The following is a 23,172-nucleotide window of genomic DNA, read 5'->3' as shown; positions in this document are numbered from 1 at the left end:
CAACAATCTCATGTATCAGATACTAACCAAAACTCATATTCGGACATCAAACAACAATACCATCATGTAAACTGAAACCGAGCCAAGTATTTGTGAATACCATAATTAGTGACGGGTCACAACTTGACCCGTCACTAATAACTGGCCTAGCATGATCCATCACGTTAATCATTAGTATCGGGTCATAACTTAACCCATCACTAATGATAGACCGAGCATAACCCGTCACTGATAAGTCATCATTAGTGACGGGTCACAACTATGATCCGTCACTATTATCATCAGTGACGGGTTATGTTATGACCCGTCACTAATTTCGTGTCTTATTTGTCTATTTTTCATGTAGTGAGCAAGTACATTGGTACATGTCAGCAGACTAGGTCGTCTCATGCAATACCACATATGATTTTAAGAGGCGTGGAGGAGAATGAGGATGGTGAAAGAAAGATGTTGTTATATCAAGAAGCAACAATCCCATAACCTAAAATTTAGGACTATGAGAGTATTCTCATACTATTGTATAAATTGTTATCACCATATAACTCACAATATTTATTTGTTCCATGCACAAATTAAGGGGTATTGTGGAATTACTATGAGACACCTGAAAAGATAATTAATTGTAGAAGTTATATGTTAAATCATCTTAAGATTATCACCCGTCATTTCTACGCTTATATCGATGGGCTCCACAAACGGGGCATTGATCCAGCTCTGCATACTCTGCACGAAACAAGATACAATCCTGCTTACATGCATGTATTTTTTCTATTTCCAGTCCTAAAGGACAAATTTTCTTCTTCGCGTCATAGACGCCCTCGGGCACCAAATTCCCCTCCGGTAGCATGTTCCTTAGCAGATCGAGCAACGCTTCAAAACCATGGGTTGCCTTCAGCTGTAGAAGCATTAGGTTCCCAAATATCCGTGTGTACTTCTCCTTACTCGTCGTGCCGCTCGACATCCCGCACCATCTGGTCCACATTCTCCACAAAATCCTGAAGATCATTATCATTGAAACCTAATATGTCCTCATACCTGAGATCATGATCCATTTCACCTGGTGTAAGTCCTTGATCCACACTGTCGGCATGAAGGGCCCGATCCAACTCTCCCTCGTTAAGGCCTTCCTCATTATGTTTGTTCCAACAAGTATAATTCTCTTTAAATCCACGCATGACCAAGTGTGCATGGATATTGTATGGTTTTGGAAACTTCTTATCATTCCCATAGTCGCGATATGGACAATACATTGCCGTTTTACCATGATCTTTCATATATGTCAAGGTAGCACTCATGAAATGCTTCACCCCGCTCAAGCACTCCGAACAAGTCCGAGTCTCAAGGTACATCCAACTTTTGTCCGTCATCTACAATTAATGTAAAAACATTCACTTTTCATTAACAATTACCTTAATTTTGTGGTTAAGCATGCAATTAAAAATTACAGACAAATACACTACATCTATGGTATCTCGCGCTAGATCAGGCAAACCTAGTATCAAATCTAACATAAATACAACTCACTTGTACTAAGATTTTCGATCAAGATGCAAAATGACCGATTACAACTCAAAGCACAACAAATCTACCAAATTGGGATTAGAGGAGTAGGAAAGGAAGAGAATAGGGAAGATGCAAACTTTGAAAGACCTAGCACCAATTCAAACTTCAAATCAAAAGATATTAAAAAATCTCTACCAGAGCTGGTAAGAATCGCCAGCACTGTGCGGGTGGAACTGTTGACTAACTGTTCGCCCGCACAGTGGCTGGCCAGGTGTTAAAAGCCATCTAAGTAATAAGCGATGGGTGATAATATTACCCATCACTTATTATTTATTATAAGTGACGGGTAATATTACGACCCGTCACTTATAATTGGTCTAAGGAGACCCGTCACCTTTGACAAGTTATAAGTGACGGGTCGTAACATGATTCGTCACTTATGACTAGCGCATGAAGACTCGTCACTTATGACCAAGTTATAAGTAATGGGTTTAGTTATTACGCATCTCTCATGTTATAGGTGGCATGCAATATTATGATCCGTCGTCTATTATCTGTTATTTGTGACGGGTAAATAGCTGATTCTGACCTAAAACAACATAAGTAAGACCCGTTACTTATATCTGTCTCCTAAGTTTGTTTTTCATGTAGTGAGTGCACGTGCATGAGCTGACATATACGACAGCATCGATGTACACCTTAATTTTGGATTTTACTTCTGTGCAGTGTTGTAGTAAACCACTGCAGTGAAATCCATTAAGGAGATCTTACCGTCTATGGCCTCGAAAGTCAAAACCCATTCTGAATTTTATGACTACCCTAGCCTAGCACTCAAGGGTTACTTCAACAGATTCCCTTAGGGCCGGCTTGTTAGATACTTTGATGGCTAATCAAAGAGATCACGAGGAAAACGTGGTAAAACAAATCATTAAAATCATGAGTCATGACTCAGATCCTTGTCATCTTCTTCTTCGTCAACGCAGCCAAATGCAACCAACATTCAGATTTCACTTACCTATACCAATGTAAGATCCTAATACATTGCATAGCAAACTAAACCAGACAAATTTCAAAACTATCCAGAAGAGCATGAGTCGTAGAGGTTCCTTCAGCACCTGTTCCATGAAAGATTTCAGAAGCATTAGTGCTTCATGCTTTGTTAGTGCTAATAAAAAAATCCAACTGATTCATAATCCTTCACATCATCAACCGGTACTAAGAGCATGGATATCTGTTGCCAAATAACTTTAGCAAGCACACAATCAAAGAAAACGTGCAACAATATAGTTTCATTTTCAAGACAGAAAGCACATTATATATCTAGGTTTATTTATATGTAATACTCTGACTTATTAGTGTTTTGGTTTCGATCCGTGTGGCCTAAATGTTCCGGTATAGGGATATTTTTCCCATCTTGATGGTTTAGATAGGTTGTGGATAACTTATAAGCCTCAGCGTTTCAAACATATCACCTTCAGGTTAACCCTTTTACACAAAAAGATGATGAAAGTATAAGCGGGGTGCTATGCATACGCGGGTCCGCCCCATATGGAGATTGGGCCGTAAATGGATTTTGGGATTGGGGTGTTACATCATATCTCTTTTCCGGTCATAAGAAGCTAGCTACTACGATACATACATATCTCGTATAATGTGAGTGCTATTTTTCCCACCACGATAGTTTAGATAGGTTGTGGGTAACTTATAAGCCTCAGTGTTTCAAATATATCACCTTCAGGTTAACCCTTTTACACAAAAAGATGATAAAAATGTAAACGGGGTGCTATGCATACGCGGGTCCGCCCCATATGGAGATTGGGCTGTAAGTGGATTTTGGGATTAGGGTGTTACATCATATACCTTTTCCGGTCATATGAAGCTAGCTGCTACTATACATACATATCTCGCATAATGTGAGTACTATTTTTCCCATCTTGATAGTTTAGATTGGTTGTGGGTAATTTATAAGCCTTAGCGTTTTAAATATATCACCTTCAGATTAACTCTTTTACATAAAAAGATGATAAAAATGTAAGTAAGGTGCTATACATTTACGAGTTAGCTTCATACGGAGATTGGACCGTAAGCAGATTTTTGGATCAGGGCGTTACATCATCTCTCTTTTCCGGTCATATGAAGCTAGCTACTACGATACATGCATATCTCGCATAATGTGAATGCTTACAAGCTGCTACATACAGTATCTTATCTTTCGGCGAACGGACAGATGAATCAGGGTTCCTGCCTTGGAATTCAGCACTACTACACAATCATCAAGAACCGATCACACCATTGTTTAAATAAAAGTCTATGGCCAAATAAACATCGAGTGGTACTATATACTACTAGACTAGATACCAGGAGGCAGTCACGTGTGATCTCCGTCAACGGTGCTACGATCAGGCCACTTATCTACCAAGATCCTAATATATACTAGTAGATACATAGAAGTACATTAATTGCAGAGCAAACGAGCCAAAGTTGCAAAACTATGAAGAGCCGGAGCCTCCCCGTGGCGGTTGCCGCCGCGGTCGTCTTCTTCCTCTCCGCCACAGTAGTACTGGCAGCCGCGGCCGTCGTCGAGCACACCTTCGTTGTAAGCATAATGCTTTTCCATGGCTTCGGTCTCCACCTTTGATCCTTTCTGCATACTGTTAATCAGACTCCGTGCATAATTTGAACTAGGCAGCGTCGATATCTATATATGCTTGTTTGATTTGTTGGAACACGCATGTACATAGGTGAGCCAGATGAATATGACGCACCTATGCAAGGAAACGCTGGTCACCGTGGTGAACAGACAGCTCCCGGGGCCGACGGTCGAGGTCACAGAGGGAGACTCGGTGGCCGTCCATGTCGTCAACAAGTCACCCAACAACATAACGATACATTGGTAATCAATTCAGTACCTAGTCAGTTACTCATTTGATTCTTTGGTTCCAAAGGGGGAAAAAACTACTTATTACACTTTAAATAACACAATTTTCGCCAGATATGGATCCGGTCGTTGTGTTAAGTTCTTGAAAGCTAGTGTTGATCCAACGCGCCTAGGATCATGATTGAGAAATAAGCTTGTTTTCAGCACTAGGGAAGTAGCAACATTGATTTCATCTTGGTTTTCTGAACTTTCTCTTGTGTTTTCTGATGCAGGCATGGAGTGAAGCAGCGGCTGAACTGCTGGGCCGACGGGGTGCCGATGATCACCCAATGCCCCATCCTGCCGAACCACAACTTCACCTACCGGTTTGACGTCACCGGGCAGGAAGGCACACTGTGGTGGCATGCTCACGTCTCCTCCCTCCGGGCAACCTTGCATGGCGCCTTCATCATCCGACCGAGACACGGAGCCAGCTCGTACCCGTTTCCTAAGCCTCATAGGGAGATCCCTATCGTTATAGGTTCGTGAATTATTTGGCATTTGATCGTTTAAGATATGAGTACATAGCAAAACTGCATGCCGAATTTGAATTGGACCCTAGTTGGTGTGATTGTGTGAATGATGTTGACGATGGCAGGGGAGTGGTGGGGGTTGGACCTTGCACAGGTGGCCAGGGACATGGCGCTTAATATCTTTACTGATTACTCCAGTGCATCCACAATCAATGGCAAGCTCGGAGATCTCTTCAACTGCTCAGGTATTCAGTTATTGTATATGTACATGTCGATTTCAAAAGGACACACTCTGTTTTACTGAATGGAGTGCTTCAATTCTGAAGGGATTGCAGAAGATGGCTATGTGCTGGACGTGGAACCTGGCAAGATCTACCTGCTGCGAGTAATCAACGCTGCGCTCTTCTCCGAGTACTACCTCAAGATCGCCGGGCACAAGTTCACGGTGGTCGCCGCCGACGCCAACTACGTCACCCCTTACACCACGGACGTCATCGCGATCGCGCCGGGCGAGACGGTGGACGCCTTGGTGGTCGCCGACGCGCCCCCCGGAAGGTACTACATGGTCACTAAACCCAACCAGGCGCCATTGCCTGACACCCAGACTCCAGAGTACACCACGAGAGGAATGGTGCAGTACAGCAGCAGCCACAGCCCCAGAAATGGCACAGCAACGCTGAGATCAAGCCGCCGCTCCGGGGATATGACAGTGGCACCTAAGATGCCAGACCAGCACGACACGATCACCTCCTTTTATTTCCACGCCAACCTGACCAGCCTGCGACACATGCGACTAACTCCGGTGCCGACACGAGTTGACGAGCGCCTGTTCATCACACTCGGCTTGGGCTCCATCTGCCGGCGAGGCCAGTTCTGCAAGAGAGGCGAGAGTAACGAGACCATCCTCGTGGCGACCATGAACAACGTCTCCTTCCAGCTCCCCGCGATGACGACACCACTGCTAGAAGCACACTACTACCACACCGATGGCATGGGCACGCTACAAGAACTTCCCAACAAGCCACCAAGGGCGTTCAACTTCACCGACCCCGCCTTGATCCCGTTTGGACCCAAGGAGGAACGGCTAGAGCCGACGTCCAAGGCGACGGTGGTGCGGCGGTTCCGGCACGGAGCCACAGTGGAGATGGTGTTCCAGAGCACAGGGATTCTGCAGGGCGACTCCAACCCGATGCACCTACACGGTCACGACATGTTCGTGCTAGCGCAGGGTCTCGGCAACTACGATGCTGCCAAGGACGTGGCGAAGTACAATATAGTGAATCCGCCGGTGAAGAACACTGTGGTCGTCCCGAATCTTGGGTGGGCCGCCGTTCGATTTGTCGCGGACAATCCAGGTGCGTACTATATTTGCTTGTCTGTTATATAGCATAATTTGTGGTATTTTAATTATTAGCTCCTTTATTTTTTCAACCATGAATTTCATTAACACATCCATAAGTTTCATTGTTAGTTATGCTACACGTGAAGCTGTTAATTGGGTCCAGATCGATATGAAAAACTCCGGGAAAAAATTGTACACGCGCGAACTTCATGGTTCAGTTTCAAGTTTAAATTCAGTTTCAAGTTTAAATTCATTCTATTTGGAGAGTAACGAAAAAAAAAAATCATTCTATCGTTATAGGTTTGTGAACTTATAATCCATAACAAATTATCTTTTTTCCTAAGTCTAAAGTTTAAAGGGTTCTATGACACTCTCATCAAACTGCATCCACAATTATTTTAAAAAGCATTATTTCATGTTTATTAGCTGATGAACCAAAAAAATAGCTTTTCACTTGATCTCTGGTTTTCTTTAGATATGCACCCATATTTGTTGGCTGTAATTCGGATGCCGAAGTAATTACAACCCCAAAACTAATGCTTTTTGTCTTCTATGGTGCACAGGAGTATGGTACATGCATTGTCACTATGAGTTCCATTTGGCAATGGGAATGATGGCAGTGTTCATTGTAGAGGATGGGTCAACAGTGGACACAACCCTCTCTCCGCCGCCTATGGATTTTCCAACATGTGGCCATGACAGTAATCTCATGCCAAATGAATTATACCTCCGAACTAAGAAAAGTGAAGTGTCACGCGTAATGGAGTCTAAAAGTTAACACCTACCACTAGTTTCCAAATAAACTTATGAATCTTGTACCCGTATAATTTTCATTAGGCGGTCTAAGTATTCATTAGGGCGTTGTGCGGAGAAGGCCACTGTGAACAAATCAACCTGTGTATGGGAGAATTGTATCCTTCCTTTTTCTATTGGATGTAACTAGCCCAAATTGCTTGTGCAAATTGCGCGGGTAGCTATTTTCTTATACTTGAACATCATAGTTTAATTTTGCATATTTCTTTTTTTTTCAATTACGGCTACCTATGTCCAATCAGTCTCAACTGTTATAATTTGGATCCAGCATCAGTTTGTTTCAAATTAAAGTTCTATTTCAGCATTGATGACACCTATCTCAAATAAATCTTAGCCGATAGTGTAGATCTTTCTTACCTATACCAAATAGAATTCTTGAAATTTCTGGAGTATGTATACATGTATGACTACTGTATGGGAGAATTGTATCCCTGCTTTTCTATTGGATGAAATATCCGAAGACTGTAACCTTGCTTTGCAAAAATAATGCTCCTGCGATTTTCCCTAAGAAAAAGAATTCAAGTTCATTTCCAGATTTTTTAGCTTTAATACTACCTAGTCTACGTGGTACTCATTTCATTGGGACTGATATAAATTGTGATGTTACTTGTGCTAGTGTCCGCTGTCAACGAGCTGGTGTGAGTGTGTGACAGGTATACCAGGAAGTCAATGCCCAGCCTTAATAAGCCTGCATCAGTTTCGATATGCATCTGGATCCATGTATGTGAGCCTTGATGTTCAGACTTCAGAGTCGTCGCATGTGGGATCACACTGTGAAAAAAGTTGATAGGTGATAATCGTTATTAGAAATAGGTTTATATTTGTCACTTTGAACATATATAGTTAATGAGAGACCATTAATGACTGATATTATTTTTTGTGTTTCTGGACACGAAAAAATTAAAAAAAAATTGCCTGAGCCATCCCAACACAGACCCATTTCATATACCCAATAAGCCACGATATTTTTCACACTATTTTCAGTCTACATTTCGTGAGAATTGAACCGGCGATCTCTCCCACACGCGTAGACCCTTACCACATCTCCTATCATATAGTTATGATAGAAACTAAATATTTTATCCTTTTAACCTTCTTTATCAAAAGTTCGTCACTAATTACAGTATAGTGAAAGGTCTGAACAATGATCTATCATTAATGACTCAACATTAGTGACTATGAGGAACGCTGAGGGGATGCATTAGAACACTTACAAACCTAAAACAAATTAGCTCTAAAAACTTTACAAGATAATCCTATATCAATTTATGTCTAAATGTGCTCTAGTTTTATTTAGTATATCTATCCTACGCTCAAGAGGATTACAACCTACTCTAGCAAAGTAAATTATAAGTATGTAAAAGCCGAAACGTAAATAAGGTAAACAGACAAACTTGGCAGAAGGGATTCTTATCACATGGTATCGATGACATAAATAACATCCTTAATCCACATTGAAGCTCTACAAAGTATATGCTACCGATCGCCAAGTTTTTTTCCAATCACGACTCTTGAGCTATCAAGTCATCAAGACAAGGTATCAAATACGATGAGCCACCAAGTCACAAAGTAATCACTACTACAAAAACTATTTTTAGAGACGGTTGATAACTCATTTTTACAGGCGTTTAGTGCATCCGCCTGTAATCAAAGGCCTATGAAAATAAACGATTTCCACTGGTGTAAAAAAGCCACATGTGAAAATCTATTACCACATGTGGTCCACTTAAGGAACCACATGTAAAAAATAAGCGGGCGCGGTTCCTTAAGCGAACCGCCTATGGAAGTCAATTTTCACAGACGGATTCTTAAGTGGACCGTATAATAATTGGTCCCCGAATCGATATTTTTTTATTTAAAAATAATAATTTTTTAACCGATCATGCACCCCTCGCAAGTTACAAGTCATACGATTTTTCGTACAAAATACACGCGCGTGCGGTTCTTAGCATTCGAACCCGGGACCCCTCAGCTCGCGTGAACCTTCCTTACCATCCCACCAGAGAACTACTGGTGATATTAACACCATATGCAATCCTTTTGATATCTTCTATCTAAAATTTCAAAACATTATTTGAGCATCTAAATGACTTTAAATAAAAAACTTTTCAATTACAAAGTTGTAGATCTCGTCGAGAGTACAATTTTTATATAAATTTTGTGCTCATCCAACTTAGTATGAGTGGCAATGTACTTAAAAAATTCATATCTTTTTCATACTGAAACTGAGGCTCACCAGCCATGTCGTGAAAATAAACAAAACCTAATTCAAATATGATAGAATAGCAGAATATACAATGCTTAAATATAAAATATGAATATCTTGATTGATGTAATATTAATACTATAAATTACATGTCGGAGAGGGTGAGTCGAAGCATTTTACATTGAAAGCATATCAGAATGACGATGCTATTTTGGCATCATCATCGGCGGTGAGGGGTGGCTTCGGGGGAGACGGGTTTGCCCCCTTGTTGCCACTTGTGAGATGACACGAGGGTCCACACGAGGATCCCTCCAATGTTAGTATTTTTTAACGAATAAACCAAAAAAATTTATGGATTATGAATGTATGCTTTGAGATAAAATATACCCATATATAATTTTCGTGTAGCAGGTATAAATAATGATTAGGATGTCGTCTTCTTACACATACACGAGGGCTACCAGTAACTTCAGTTTGGGATTATCAATGAAGTTGCCACTGGAAAATTACAACATTGCCACTCCTAGCGACAATTTTACAATTATCCAGTGGGATTTTTATAAATTGTTTAAAATGCAATAGCATTTTTACAAGTGCCTTTTAATTTCATCCTGATTGTATTTGTGCGACATTCATCATCCAATTACATCTCTTAGTATTTTTTTTCAGAATTTTTGTAATCATTCACGCTCAAGTTTACTATGATAGTATAATTTAGTTTTGCAAGTAATTATCATCAGGTGGACCGGCCCAATTTTGCTGCCCCAGTGGCCCTCTATGGGCGTGCCTCGGCATACACTTTAGGGGCGGCGGGATGCGGCAGGCGAGCATGGGGGCGGCGGGCAGAGGACAGCGACTGCGTGCAACGGGTGGAGGCTGGTGGCGGCGTGCGGCGGGCGAAGGTGGGTGATGGTGTGCAGCGAGCGGCGGCATCCGGCAAGAGCGGTGGTAGTGAGCAGTCGTGCAGCAATACCGGTAAGTGTTTTTTTTCTTTTTTAATTAGTTAGAGTTAGTTATAAATATAGAGTAGTTAGGAATTAGTCGTAGTTAGAAAATTAGAAAACAATTAGTAGTAGTTAGAAAAATTGTAGGTGATTTAAGAAAAATAGTAGACAAGTAGTTTGAAATTAGGAATAGTTAGAAAAATTACTTATGAAATAGTAGGAAAATAGTTAGAGACTATTAGAGAAATGTTCAGTATAGTACATAATTTAGAAAAATAAGGATATAAAATTTAGAGTAGAGTAGAGTAGATGTGGTTTGGAATTAGCTATAGCTAGAAAATATAGTACAGTTAGTTAGGAAAATAGCATTCTAAAAATTGGATATTATTTGATGTATATAATTTTCGTCGATGAAGGAATTGTACATTTGAATTGTTGTGGATTTTCAATAGTTAGACAATATAGGCTAGTTTGAAGTTGAATTGTTATGAATATGTAGTATAAATATTTAATAGTTGTAGGATATTTAGAATAGAAATGCAGTAATTATTTTTTACAGCAATACATTTAGAATGGTACAGTGCGAACAAAAAGAGAAAAATAGTGGTGATATTTGATTATCATGTAGAATATAAGTGATGAGGTTGAATAGAATAGATTTTGTGGTCATAGCTATTCTATATTGGTACAATTATTTAACCTGACTTAGTATAGTATGATTGTTGAATCAGGTATATCGACCGTAGTGGGGTTCATGGTTTTTTACAGCCCTGGATATGTCATGTATTGTGACAGTGGAGTGGATCTGAGTAACTTCTAGTATGTGGACACAGATTTGCATAGTCCGAGAGAGATTCGGCGGTCCCAAGTGTTAGGATGGCTGTATAATCTGCTGCAACTTAGTTTGGCACATCAGCGGTTGATGGTGAATGTTTTGATTCCTAGACGTTGAGGAACCGACTGATAGTGGGAGCTCTTGGAGGTTACATGTTCGAAGCAATGGTAGCAATTTGTGTCACTGGGGTTGAGACAGGGTTTTTCTCATTGCATCCTTGTAGAAGCGAGTGATGTTGCGTTGACAGAAGCCGGACCTAGCACCATAGAAGTTGTTGATGAAAATATTATCCCTGAGGAGGTGCAGGATAGTGTGGTTCCGGAGGTACCCCTGCGGACTAGTGCATTGGTTGAGATACAAACTATAAAAGAAGAACTTAATGACGGGGAAGAAAATTGGGCAGCGATGCGTGCTGATCAGGAAGAGTGGGACGAGGCACTGGTGGATCATATGGAGGAAGATAACAACGAGTTCTGCATATTTGTGGACTCTGGTGCAGAAATTCCAGAAGAATAGACGAATTTTGCATTGGAGAAGTTGACGGTTAACAATGAACACGAATTGACATGGGATTATGATTCTATCGTGGTGACCAAAGGCCAAATGTTTCATGATAAAGTCCATCTACACCATGCAATGAAGAGATGTGTTTCTCGAAGAAGAGGGAGTTTAAGGTGGTAATATCTAATCCTCGGACATACGATGTCAAATGTTTAGCTGAAGGTTGCACTTGACGAGTTTATGGATTCTTACCAAGGTGTGACACAGTATGGGTAGCATGAATTGTTGAGCCGTATACTTGCAACTTGAGCCGACCTCTGCACACGCACGGGAATATGAGCGTTGATTATGTTGCAAATGTTATGTACCCAGAGATTGTGAAGAAGACTAGTATGTCTCTGTTTGGAGTTATGCATACTATCAGCACTAGATTTGGGTACGAGATTTCATATGACATGGCATGGAGAGTGAAACAGAAGGTGTTAGAGAAGAGGTTTGGCACATGTAAGGACTCATACCACAACTTACCTTACCTACTAGAGATTATTTAGGGGAGGAACCCAGTCACCTGTATTACTATTCATGATTTTGTCAATCAGGATGGAGATCGAGTCCTTCAACGGGCGTTCTGGTCATTCAACTGTATGATCGAGGCATTCCGACATCGCTGGTCGGTGATGTGTGTGGACGGGACATTCCTCACAGGCAAATACAGGGGAGCAAATACTCACAACTATCAGTGTAGATGGAGAGAATCAGGTTGTTCCTTTGACCTTTGCATTTGTCGAACGTGAATCTACAGATAGTTGGTTGTGGTTTTTGTAGTGAGTTAAGATAGGTGTTATTGGTAACAGGCCTAACATGTGTGTACTCCACGATCATCATGCAGGCTTGTTGAATGCTATCAACACATTGTAGAGTGGTGCGGGAGGGGTATTGTCATGATCAGATTTGCATAGTCATTGGTGCATACGACATCTCGAAGCAAACTTCTACAAAGAATTCAGGAGCATGAGATTGATGGATCTTTTTAAGAAGCTGTGCAAACATAACCAAAAGAGGAAGTTTGATGCACTGTGGGAAGAGCTGGATAAACTAACTAGAGCATATGGATGAAGTATCGAAAAAGCCAGTTATACCAAGGGAGGAGGAGCCCAAGGGCCTAGAGCCTTTACCACATGAGCTGCAGAGTGTGACCAGGAGAATGAAGTATGGAAGGAGGGTTTAAGTGTTTCTCCGACTGGATCAGACACGAACCACTAGAGGGCACTCATTGCAGATACTGATAGTTCACGTTTTGGAATTATGACAACTAACCTTGCCGAGGTTTATAATTGGGTGATGAAGGGGAATAGGTAACTGCCATTGGTGGAAATTGTGGAGGGAGTCACTCGTGGAATGTAGTGGTATCTCCGAGAGTGTTACAGTAAGGCCACGCTACATATGGGCAACCCACAAATGGTGTACTCGTAGAAGATTACATCTTACATGGATGAGAAGAGTGGGAAGGGCCAGTCCCACATAGTTCATAATGTTGGTAACCGTCAACACGTCTTCAAGGTGACGTTGCGTGACAAGGGCGGACTAAGTATCAGAAGGCAGTACATTACAATGGAATATAGGTTATGGATAGCAGATAACAAGTGCAAGTGCACATGCAACAAGCCATCACTGATGCATTTGCCTTGCTCTCATGTGCTAGCTTGTTGCACGAAGGATAGCTTAGAGTCAGAGTATTTCGTGTCACCACACTACCGCAAGGAAGCAGTAGAAAGGACATGGTCCAACGAGTTGCTTGGGTGGCTGGCGATGAAGGACTTCACAAAGCTACCTTAAACATAAGTATGAATGATTATATGGCAATCAAATATGAGAATTAACATAAAGTTACAAAGTCAATGATAACATACCTGAGAGATAAGTGTCGATGTTAATTCTTTTAGAAAGCGTATCTGTGTTGCAAAACTTGAAACTATACTTTGGAATGTCATCTGTATCTTTGATCTTCTGTATAGTAGTTGTGGGCAAAAAGTTCACTACCTTGTCGTTTTCTACTGGTCTATATGTTTTTGCTGCTTGTGTGACTCTAACATTCGCTATGACATACACATTATCTTCTTGAATCAATGTTTTGAATTTTTCAATATATGCCTTATTGATAACTCCATGCACCATGGTCCCCTGAATTGTCATTCATCATTAGCTTGCAAACTGAAAATACTTAAAAAGCAGCTGCAATTATAACGAAGAATCCGTATACCTCTTCATCAATAAGTATCATGTCAAGACTTAAAATTTCACCGCTGCTGTGCAAGATTGCATCCCATAGTCTTGTTATCCTTGCTGTGATTTTCCATAACTCCTTTCCTGGCCTAATTTCACTTAAGGTTTTGCACAGCATTGCAACTTGTCAACCGAAATAGCAAGAAATAATACATAAAGTTATGAAGATAAAAATAGGTATGCATGTTTAAGGATCACCATGGCACTAATTTAGATGCTTTTGTGTACAGAAATTATTACATGCATAGATACCTTGGATTAAAAAAAGCAGAACAACAACACGTTACTGGAAGATGGATTTGTCCAGAACCGAGTACCTTTATTTGACAAAACAGGAAGGAAGCCAATGCTGGAGAAGAAAATTTGGACTTGCATATATATTCAAGACCTGGGACATGCATCATACTCGGACTCCGATACCTGGCAGATTTGTTTATTGTATCCCGACCGTAAATAATGGCATTGACGTGTTCGTTTTGGATTCCTTTTAAGTTGTGTTGTGTACATGTACTATTTGATTTAGAGCCTGGCAAGATGTAGCTCAGTGCTTTTGGCAAAATAGTATGATAATATAGTAGTGCATATAACTAGTTTTTTAGTTGTTGTTGGACTTAGTTACGTGTCCAGGATGGTAAGTCAATTTTGTTGTACGGATGGATATGTAATGGCAGAGGTGGGTAATTTAAAAGCAAGAAAAGGGTTACTTTGGGATATGTTAGATCCAATGGTTAAGGATGATTAAGTCTACTAAATCGATGGCTATATGGTTTGCTTTTTCTTACAGATTTTCTTGGATTTCTCTTTTTTCTTAGCATGTCTCGTCCTGAGCACCGTCCGAATCACCGTGGAGCTTCGGAGGGAGCCTCCAATTAGTATATATAAAGATAAAGATGCGGTGGATTAGGAGGGCAGGGGGAGGATGAGGGTGGCCAGGCGGCGAAGAGTAGACTCCGGCCGCGGATGCCGGCCGACGGTGCTGCTGCGGGTGTTCGCGGAACTTACAGAATACGTAGAGGAGTCCATGATACTAGTGGAAACAACACAACTCATACACTTCTTTGCCACTACGGAATGCATTAAACAAAAACTGAAATGCACTCACTCTGTCACTCACACGTTCTTGTGAAACGCAGCTTGTTTTAAAAACAGCAGGCTTCATTCTAACACGAAAGCTGCTATGTTTTTCAGTTAATGCAATGTAAAATGGAGAGCTGCCTCGTTACCAAAAAAAAAAAAAAAAAAAACTCTGATACGAGGGGTCCTCCACCTTCATCGAGGAGCGCAAGAAGAGCTTCGGCGGCAATGACATGCCAGTGCCGGGCCGGCACTCGTGTTCGTGTCAGTGACTAATCCAAAATTTTGCAAGTGGCTCACAATCCATCCCCTCATCTGTTTGTAAGAAGAACATGGATATCTGTTTCCAAATAACTTTAGCAATCACAAATTCAAAGCAAAGGTGCAACAATATGAAGCTATATACAGTATGAAAGCTAAATTCGTAGTAGACAGAAAGCACATTTCATTGGTTTATTCATATTTCTTTTCCGGTCCTATATACAGTATGAAGCTAGCTACTTCGTAGTACTACGCAGATCTCACATGTGAGTACTTGAGATTTGCTGCCTCAATTTGAGCACTACTACACAGTCATCAAGAATCGACTACGTCGATCTTTGTTTAAATGAAGTCTATGGCAAAATAAACATCAAGTGGTACTACGGGGCAGTCTAGGTAAGCAATAAATCTTCCTACAAATTTAGTACAAAACAAAAATCGACTGCGAAATAGAAAAGGACAGATTGCCGTTTGGTAGAGGGACACGCAATTAATGATGTGCGATCACCGTCAACGCTGCCATCAATCATAATCTCATGTTACGATCTCAGATCTCTGACCCTTACTATCTTAATGTTCTTCGTCAACGTAGCGTCGTAGCCACGATCAGGCCATTTACCTACAAGATCCTAATATGCACGGCTAGAGTACTACATAGAACTATAGAAGTGCACTGCAAGCGAACCAGACAAAGTTGCAAACTATGAAGAGCCGGAGCCTCCCCGCGGCGGTTGCCACCGCCATCATCTTCTTCCTCTCCACCGGGGCCCTACCGGCGGCATCGGCCATTGTCGAGCACACCTTCGTTGTAAGCACGATGCGCTTCCATGGCTTTGATCTCCATCGTTGATCCTTTTTGCATAGTACTGTTAATCAGCATCCGTACTGAATTCGAACAAGGCAACGGCAATACATGCATGCGAGCTTGATTTGTGGAACATGTATATATGTAGGTGAGCCAGGTGAAAATGAAGCACCTGTGCAAGGAGACACTTGTGACCGTGGTGAACGGGCAGCTCCCGGGGCCGGCGATAGAGGTCACAGAGGGAGACTCGGTGGCCGTTCATGTCATCAACAAGTCACCATACAATATAACAATCCATTGGTAATCGATCAGTCAGTTTCTAGTCCATTACTCAATTGATTATTTCGTTCAAAAGAAAAAAAACCTATACCTATTACACTTCAAATAACGTAAGTGCTTGAAACCTAGTGTTGATCCAAGCGCCAAGTATATATGATGATTGAAGAAATAAGTTATTTTCCAGCTAGCACTTGAGAGATAGCAAAACTGATTTCGCTTTTTCTTTTGTGTTTTCTGAGGTAGGCATGGAGTGAAGCAGTGGCTGAACTGTTGGGCTGACGGGGTGCCGATGATTACCCAGCTCCCCATCCTTCCGAACCACAACTTCACCTACCGGCTCAACATCACCGGGCAAGAAGGCACCCTGTGGTGGCATGCTCATGTCGCCTTCCTCCGAGCAACCCTGCACGGCGCTTTCATCATCCGGCCGAGACACGGAGCCAGCTCGTACCCTTTTCCTAAGCCTCATAGGGAGATCCCCATCATTATAGGTTCGTGAACCATTCGGCACTTGATTGTCTAAGATATGAGAACATAGCGAAATTGCACACCGATTTCTTATTGAACACAGAAAAATGTTCTGCTCCTTTGGGATTTGCACTATTTTCGACTTTGGCACGGTTGCACAACTAACTGGTTGTTGTGAATGATCTTGATGATGGTAGGGGATTGGTGGGAGCTGGACCTTGCACAGGTGGGCTGGAACATGGCGCACGGTTTCTTGTTTTATTTCGCCAGTGCATCCACAATCAATGGCAAGCTTGGAGATCTCTTCAATTGCTCTGGTAAGCTATTAGTATTGTGTACGCGAGCTATTAGTATGGTTTTATTTCATTGAATGAAGTGCTTCGATTCATCTCTGTAGGCGCCATGGAAGAAGGCTACGTGCTGGACGTGGAGCCCGGCAAGACCTACCTGCTCCGAGTAATCAACGCTGCGCTCTTCTCCGAGTACTACCTCAAGATCGCCGGGCACAAGTTCACGGTGGTCGCCGCCGACGCCAACTATGTCAGCCCCTACACCACGGATGTCATCGCCATCGCGCCCGGCGAGACGGTGGACGCCTTGGTGGTCGCCGACGCGCCCCCCGGAAGGTACTACATGGTCGCTAAACCTAACCAGGCGCCATTGCCTGACACTCAGACCCCAGAGTACACCACGAGAGGAATGGTGCAGTACAGCAACAGCAACAGCCACAGCCCCAGAAATGGCGCAGCAATGCAGAGATCAAGCCGCGGTGCCGAAGAAGAAGGAGATGGAGATCCATCTGGTGATGTGCCAGTAGCACCTGAGATGCCTGACACGCACGACACAATTACATCGTTCTACTTCCACGGCAACCTGACCAGTCTACGCCACCGACGGAGCTCGCTAGTGCCGGTGCAAGTCGACGAGCGCCTGTTCTTAGTGCTCGGACTGGGCTCTATCTGCCGCAAAGGCCAGTCCTGCAAGAGAGGCAACACTAACGAGACCATCCTCTTGGCGACCATGAACAACGTCTCCTTCCAGCCCCCCGCGATGACGACACCACTGCTGGAAGCACACTACTGCCACACCGATGGCATGGGCGCGGTGCAAGAACTACCTGACAGACCACCGAAGGTGTTCAACTTCACCGACCCCGCCTTGATTCCGTATGGACCCAAGGAGGAACGGCTAGAGCCGACGTCCAAGGCAACGATGGTGCGGCGGTTCCGGCACGGCGCCGCGGTGGAGGTGGTGCTCCAGAGCACAGGGATTCTGCAGGGCGACTCCAACCCGATGCACCTACACGGCCACGACATGTTCGTGCTCGCGCAGGGTCTCGGCAACTACGATGCATCGAAGGACGTGGCAAGGTACAATCTAGTGAATCCGCTGGTGAAGAACACCGTGCTCGTCCCGAATCTTGGGTGGGCTGCCATCCGATTTGTCGCCAACAATCCAGGTGGGTATAAGATTTTCTTGTCCGTTATATTTGTCAAGAAAGCTTCAATTTCAGTGGAAACCTAAACAAGTCTTTTCGTTTAGGCTCTAGATCGATGCAAAATAACCTACATGACCTGGTCTCTGTGAACTTTAGACATCGTTCATAGCATGATACATGATAGTTTTATTTCCTATAATTTTTTCAACCATGAATTTCATTAACACAATCATAAGTTCACTCGTTAGTTATGCCACACGTCACGAAAAATTCTGAAACAAAAAAATTGTACATGAGCGCACTTTACGGTTCAATTTAATGTTTCAGTTCAATCTATTTGGAGGGCAACGAAAATGGGACAATTATAATAACTAAAAAATCAAAATAAATGGAAAAGGGAAAACAGAACAATTTTATTATTCGTAAAAAATTAAATATTTTCCCCATAAAGTCAACATTTTGAAGGGCTCTATGACAGTCGGATGGGACTTTATATATCAACAAATATTTAAAAGGCTTCCACGGCACTCCGATCATACTATATCCATAATTCTTTTAAAGAAAATTATTTCATGATGTTTATTTGCTGAGAAATAAGAAATGACTTTTCACTTAATCTATGTCTTTTTGAGATGTGCGCTCATATATTTCTCTGTCTTGTTGGACGCCGAAGTAGGACTCCCATAGTCTAATGCTTTTCCTTGTATGCCAAACAGGTGTATGGTTCATGCATTGCCACTATGAGTTCCATTTGTCGATGGGCATGGCTGCAGTGTTCATTGTGGAGGATGGGCCAACAGTGGACAAGTCCCTGCCGCCACCATCTGCGAATTTTTCGACATGTGGCCATGACGATAATCTCATGCCAGATGAATTATACCTTCAAACTAAGAAAAGTGGGGTGTCCCGGATAAATGGAGTCTAAAAGATAACTCTGACCACTAATTTCCAATAAACGAAATACATTTATGAATTATGAATGTGTGCTTTGAGATAAAATATAATGTAGCCATATAATTCTCATGTAACCGGTCTTAGAGTGCAGTGTTGTTCGGCGCAAACGAGCAAAGACTTGACTCTCTCAAACCCATGTTCGTTTCAAGACATTTTAAGCTTTAATACAATTCTACGTTGTACTCATTTCTTTGGGCATGATGTGAATTGGTATGTCCAGAGAGGTTCGACCCCAGCATCGCTTGCCACCTCGGCTGCACCACCGCATCGTCGTCGCACGCGCCCTCCTTACACCGGGCTCCGAGCCCTTCCCTCCGTGAGAAAAACTCTAACACCAGCCGCCTGTCCCGTCCAGACCCCTGCCGCCAACAACTCGCCCTACTGGATCTACGTCGAGCACACTGCCACCTTGGCCGCGGTCACGCTGCAGCCGCCCGCCGTGAAGGCGCTCGAGCCGGAGACAACTAGGGACAAAGATGCACATCTCCAACCTCGCGCTGGCATCAACGATGAGAACGTCCAAGTGCTGCCGTTCTCCTGTTACTTGGCAATTCAGTTAAAAAAAGTCAGTATTGGTGATTCAGTCTTATGTGCTACTTGAAGGACAGGTGCTCATGGTCGTGTCCTCCTTCCTGCTTTCATGAATCCTTGATTAACTGACGAGTCCACTGACGTTCTGTTTAGCTAGAAATTTGATGGAAAACCAAATGACCTAGCTCCTCGAGCTAGACGATGAGACCGAATTAGATTAGTATTTCATGCTAATTTGCTCTAACTAGTAGATAGTTGTTTCAAATTACAGTACGACTTCATAAATTAATAATTTACACTATCATGGTATGGCCCCTTACACATTTCGAAGCTATATTGTCATATAAATTTTTTGATTTGACTGGATTCCGGTATATTGCATTATCATTCTTCTATTCTATAAAGGTTGTCACAGATCTTGAGAGCATATGTGTTAGATCAGAACTATATGTAAGTTATAATTACAAACGGCATTTGTGTTTTACCCCTTAATCTTAAGGTCTGAAAGCACCAGGATCTTAATCAAGCAATATAAGTATGAACCAATACGAAACAGTTAAAATATGACATCTGGAAATTGCATAATTTATGCAGGTATAATGAATACAACCAGCCCATCTGTAGAGTCTGTAATATTATGCTGAAGTCTGAAGCACTTTGGGGTGCACACCAAGTGTCATAGAAATATCAATGAGGTAAAAAACCTATCCATGTTGACCGATTTGCGCATGTGGCCTGTCATATGGGTGTTTTTGGTTATGTTCAAATGATTATTTGAATGGGTATTTGAAGGCAGATACACACAATATATTACTATTCCATCTTACCTATGTGAAACTAAGTTTTGTTCATTATTTCTATCGGGCTATATACTTAAACATTGATATATTATAGTACATCTAACTTGAGAGCTAATTTAAACTTGTATATAAACTACCTTGTAGATCATTTACTACTTCCTACATCCTACCATTCTTCTTCATTTGTTATCTGCAACGCTAACCATCTTCACTAGATAGGTTGCACACAACATTATGTTCATATCGATTTCTAACCTTACTCTCACCATTGTAGATGTCATAGCAGATCACTGCAGTTTTAACAATCCACCTTCCTACCTTTTCAACTCCAATATTTCTTTATAATTTTAGTGCAGATTTATAATTCAATACCATACCCTGCCTCGTAACACCTTTTTGTATGTACTCTTATTACGTGATCAAGTAAACCTGGAGTACTTCGAGAATTTCCTCCTGAAATTTCACAAGTCTGTTATATGGCATGTATTATTTCTATGTAAACAGGCCAATCTTTTTTGTTTTTAAACAGGCCAATCTTTTTTGTTTTTACTTTGGTGATCTGGCTTCATTGGATATGGCACACCTTGTAGTCCATCAATAGTAGTCAACTCATTAAGGGATCTAGATAAGTTTAATTTCTGCAACATGTTATCTGCAGTATCTCTAATTTTGAATTTCAGATTATTGATATTGATTAAAAAATATAGTCTTAATTAAAGACAATTCAACAAATTTCTTACTACATAGTTCTTTAGATCACATCTCCCCATGTATTCTCAGTGGCTAAGAACAAATGTAGTGGCCGCAACAGACAAAGGATGTGCAATATTATCTTTCTGTCTCGACGGTATTGTATATTTCTTCTAAACAGTATAAAATCCGAAGTTAAATATAGTTGTATCTATCTGGATTATTATTATTACGCCGGTTCAGGTATTTCTGACAAAATTATGTTTCAATCTATATTTGCACTGTCTTATAAGATACAAGATTGTTTTCTATGATAACTCTGGTTCAAAAGCATCACTACCTATTAGTTGTAATGATACTTCTGCCTATATAAACAGCTCAATATAACACACAACGACAGGCCACATCGCACGCCAAAGACGTGCCATTTTCTAGTGAATGTACTGGTAGTGCTTGGTGAATGCATGCATGAATGCACGTGTGTGAGAATCTCAGCGTGTTTGTACGTATGTATGTGGATTTGGATGGCTGCTGCATACTTGCCCAAGCTAAGGTTTGGTCATAGTCAACTTTCTAATTAGGGCACACTAGTGAAAAAGTCTTAAATGATGGGTCATAACCGTTATTAGCGACGGATCTCGCACCGTCACCCCCAACACGCTACTGATGAGTCATCATTAGTGACGGATTAAAACCTATCACTAATAAGTTCATTAGTGACGGATTAAAACCTATCACTAATAAGTTCATTAGTGACGGATTGTAACAGTGGCCTATCACTAATGATTGAATATAAGTGATGGGTTGGAACAGTGACCCGTTACTTATGACTGATGAATATTTTTCGTATTTTTTGGGTATGAAAAAAGTCAAAAAATATATATTCACTTGAGCCATCCCAACATAGGGGCCTATCGCATATGCCTCAGAAGCCATGTCATTTTTCAAAAGGTTTTTCAGTCTGCGTTCCATGGGCCTCGAACACGTGACCTCTTCACGCGCGCGTAGCTCACTTACCACCTCGTCTATCACATAAGTATGATATTTTATCCTTCTAACCTTCTGTGCCGAAGGTCATACATAGGTGATAGTTCATAACCGTGACCTATCACTAACGACTGAATATTAGTGATGGGTCATAATCTTGACCCATCACTAATGACTAATTTTATCAAATTTTGCAATTTGATAGGTGATTCGGAGTGCCTTCGGTAAAACGGGCATAATTTTTGCATACGGACTCCGATTCGACGTTTTTTTTTTACTATATAGACATCTACAGAAAAAAGTTACATATGTTTCTCTCCAATGTTTCAAGTTTGGCAATTTTTTCAAGAACAAATTAGCCTACAAGATTGAGTTCTCGCCCTTTGAAGTTTCTGCATTGTTTTCAGAATACGCGTTAGTGTTCATAGCCGCTACCCCTTACATCAAACTTGAGAACAACTATATAATGGTTCCTATTCTAATATTGTTGAGGTGAGTAAAAATAAGAGAAAAATAAAAAATAGAGCATCATGCTATGCACATTATATATATATCTACACACAATTGCTACTTGTATGCAAATTGCTTATTATGCAGTAAGTAGTAAACACTTTTCTCTAACTTAAATTAAACACCATGTAACATCAAAAATAGAACCCATAAACATAATCTAAAAAAACATCGATATTTAGAACAATTGAACACTACAGTACACAACATTGTCAAAACAACAATCTCATATACATCAAACAACAATCTCATGTATCAGATACTAACCAAAACTCATATTCAGACATCAGACAACAATACCATCTTGTAAACCGAAACCGAGCCAAGTATTTGTGAATACCGTCATTAGTGACGGGTCACAACTTGACCCATCACTAATAACTGGTTTAGCATGACCCATCATTTTGATCATTAGTGACGAGTCACAACTTGATCCATCACTAATGACTGACCTAGCATAACCCATCACTGATGAGTCGTCATTAGTGATAGGTCACAACTATGATCCATCATTATTATCATCAGTGACGGGTCATGTTATGACCCATCACTAATTTC

At 41.4% G+C, this 23,172-nt stretch overlaps 2 protein-coding genes across 2 annotated transcripts; both read left to right on the top strand.

The window, feature by feature from the left end:
* The first annotated feature begins 3,973 nt into the window (after nt 1-3,973).
* LOC133900538 (laccase-15-like) lies at nt 3,974-7,261 on the top strand. Its single transcript, XM_062341711.1, has 6 exons — nt 3,974-4,099; nt 4,245-4,396; nt 4,654-4,901; nt 5,019-5,138; nt 5,220-6,248; nt 6,799-7,261. The coding sequence occupies exons 1-6, from the start codon at nt 3,995-3,997 to the stop codon at nt 7,011-7,013; spliced, it is 1,869 nt and encodes a 622-aa protein (XP_062197695.1). The 5' UTR covers nt 3,974-3,994; the 3' UTR covers nt 7,014-7,261.
* Nucleotides 7,262-15,765: 8,504 nt separating this feature from the next.
* LOC133900517 (laccase-15-like) lies at nt 15,766-19,243 on the top strand. The gene is made up of 6 exons (XM_062341676.1): nt 15,766-15,960; nt 16,106-16,257; nt 16,480-16,727; nt 16,902-17,021; nt 17,102-18,163; nt 18,859-19,243. The coding sequence occupies exons 1-6, from the start codon at nt 15,856-15,858 to the stop codon at nt 19,065-19,067; spliced, it is 1,896 nt and encodes a 631-aa protein (XP_062197660.1). The 5' UTR covers nt 15,766-15,855; the 3' UTR covers nt 19,068-19,243.
* The last annotated feature ends 3,929 nt before the right edge of the window (nt 19,244-23,172 follow it).

The sequence above is a fragment of the Phragmites australis genome, chromosome 19 (genome assembly GCF_958298935.1).
Source record: "Phragmites australis chromosome 19, lpPhrAust1.1, whole genome shotgun sequence".
In the NCBI taxonomy this organism is placed as follows: domain Eukaryota; kingdom Viridiplantae; phylum Streptophyta; class Magnoliopsida; order Poales; family Poaceae; genus Phragmites; species Phragmites australis.
The sequence above is the reverse complement of the archived record's forward strand: the minus strand, read 5'-3'. Positions and strand labels throughout refer to the sequence as shown.

Bases quoted from the DNA above. Each gene is read 5' to 3' on its own strand.
- LOC133900538 (XM_062341711.1), top strand. From the start codon at position 3,995: ATGAAGAGCCGGAGCCTCCCCGTGGCGGTTGCCGCCGCGGTCGTCTTC. The intron at 4,397-4,653 runs GTAATCAATTCA...TTTCTGATGCAG, and splicing joins AACAACATAACGATACATTG to GCATGGAGTGAAGCAGCGGC. The intron at 4,902-5,018 runs GTTCGTGAATTA...TGACGATGGCAG, and splicing joins GGAGATCCCTATCGTTATAG to GGGAGTGGTGGGGGTTGGAC.
- LOC133900517 (XM_062341676.1), top strand. From the start codon at position 15,856: ATGAAGAGCCGGAGCCTCCCCGCGGCGGTTGCCACCGCCATCATCTTC. The intron at 15,961-16,105 runs GTAAGCACGATG...GTATATATGTAG, and splicing joins TTGTCGAGCACACCTTCGTT to GTGAGCCAGGTGAAAATGAA. The intron at 18,164-18,858 runs GTGGGTATAAGA...TATGCCAAACAG, and splicing joins ATTTGTCGCCAACAATCCAG to GTGTATGGTTCATGCATTGC.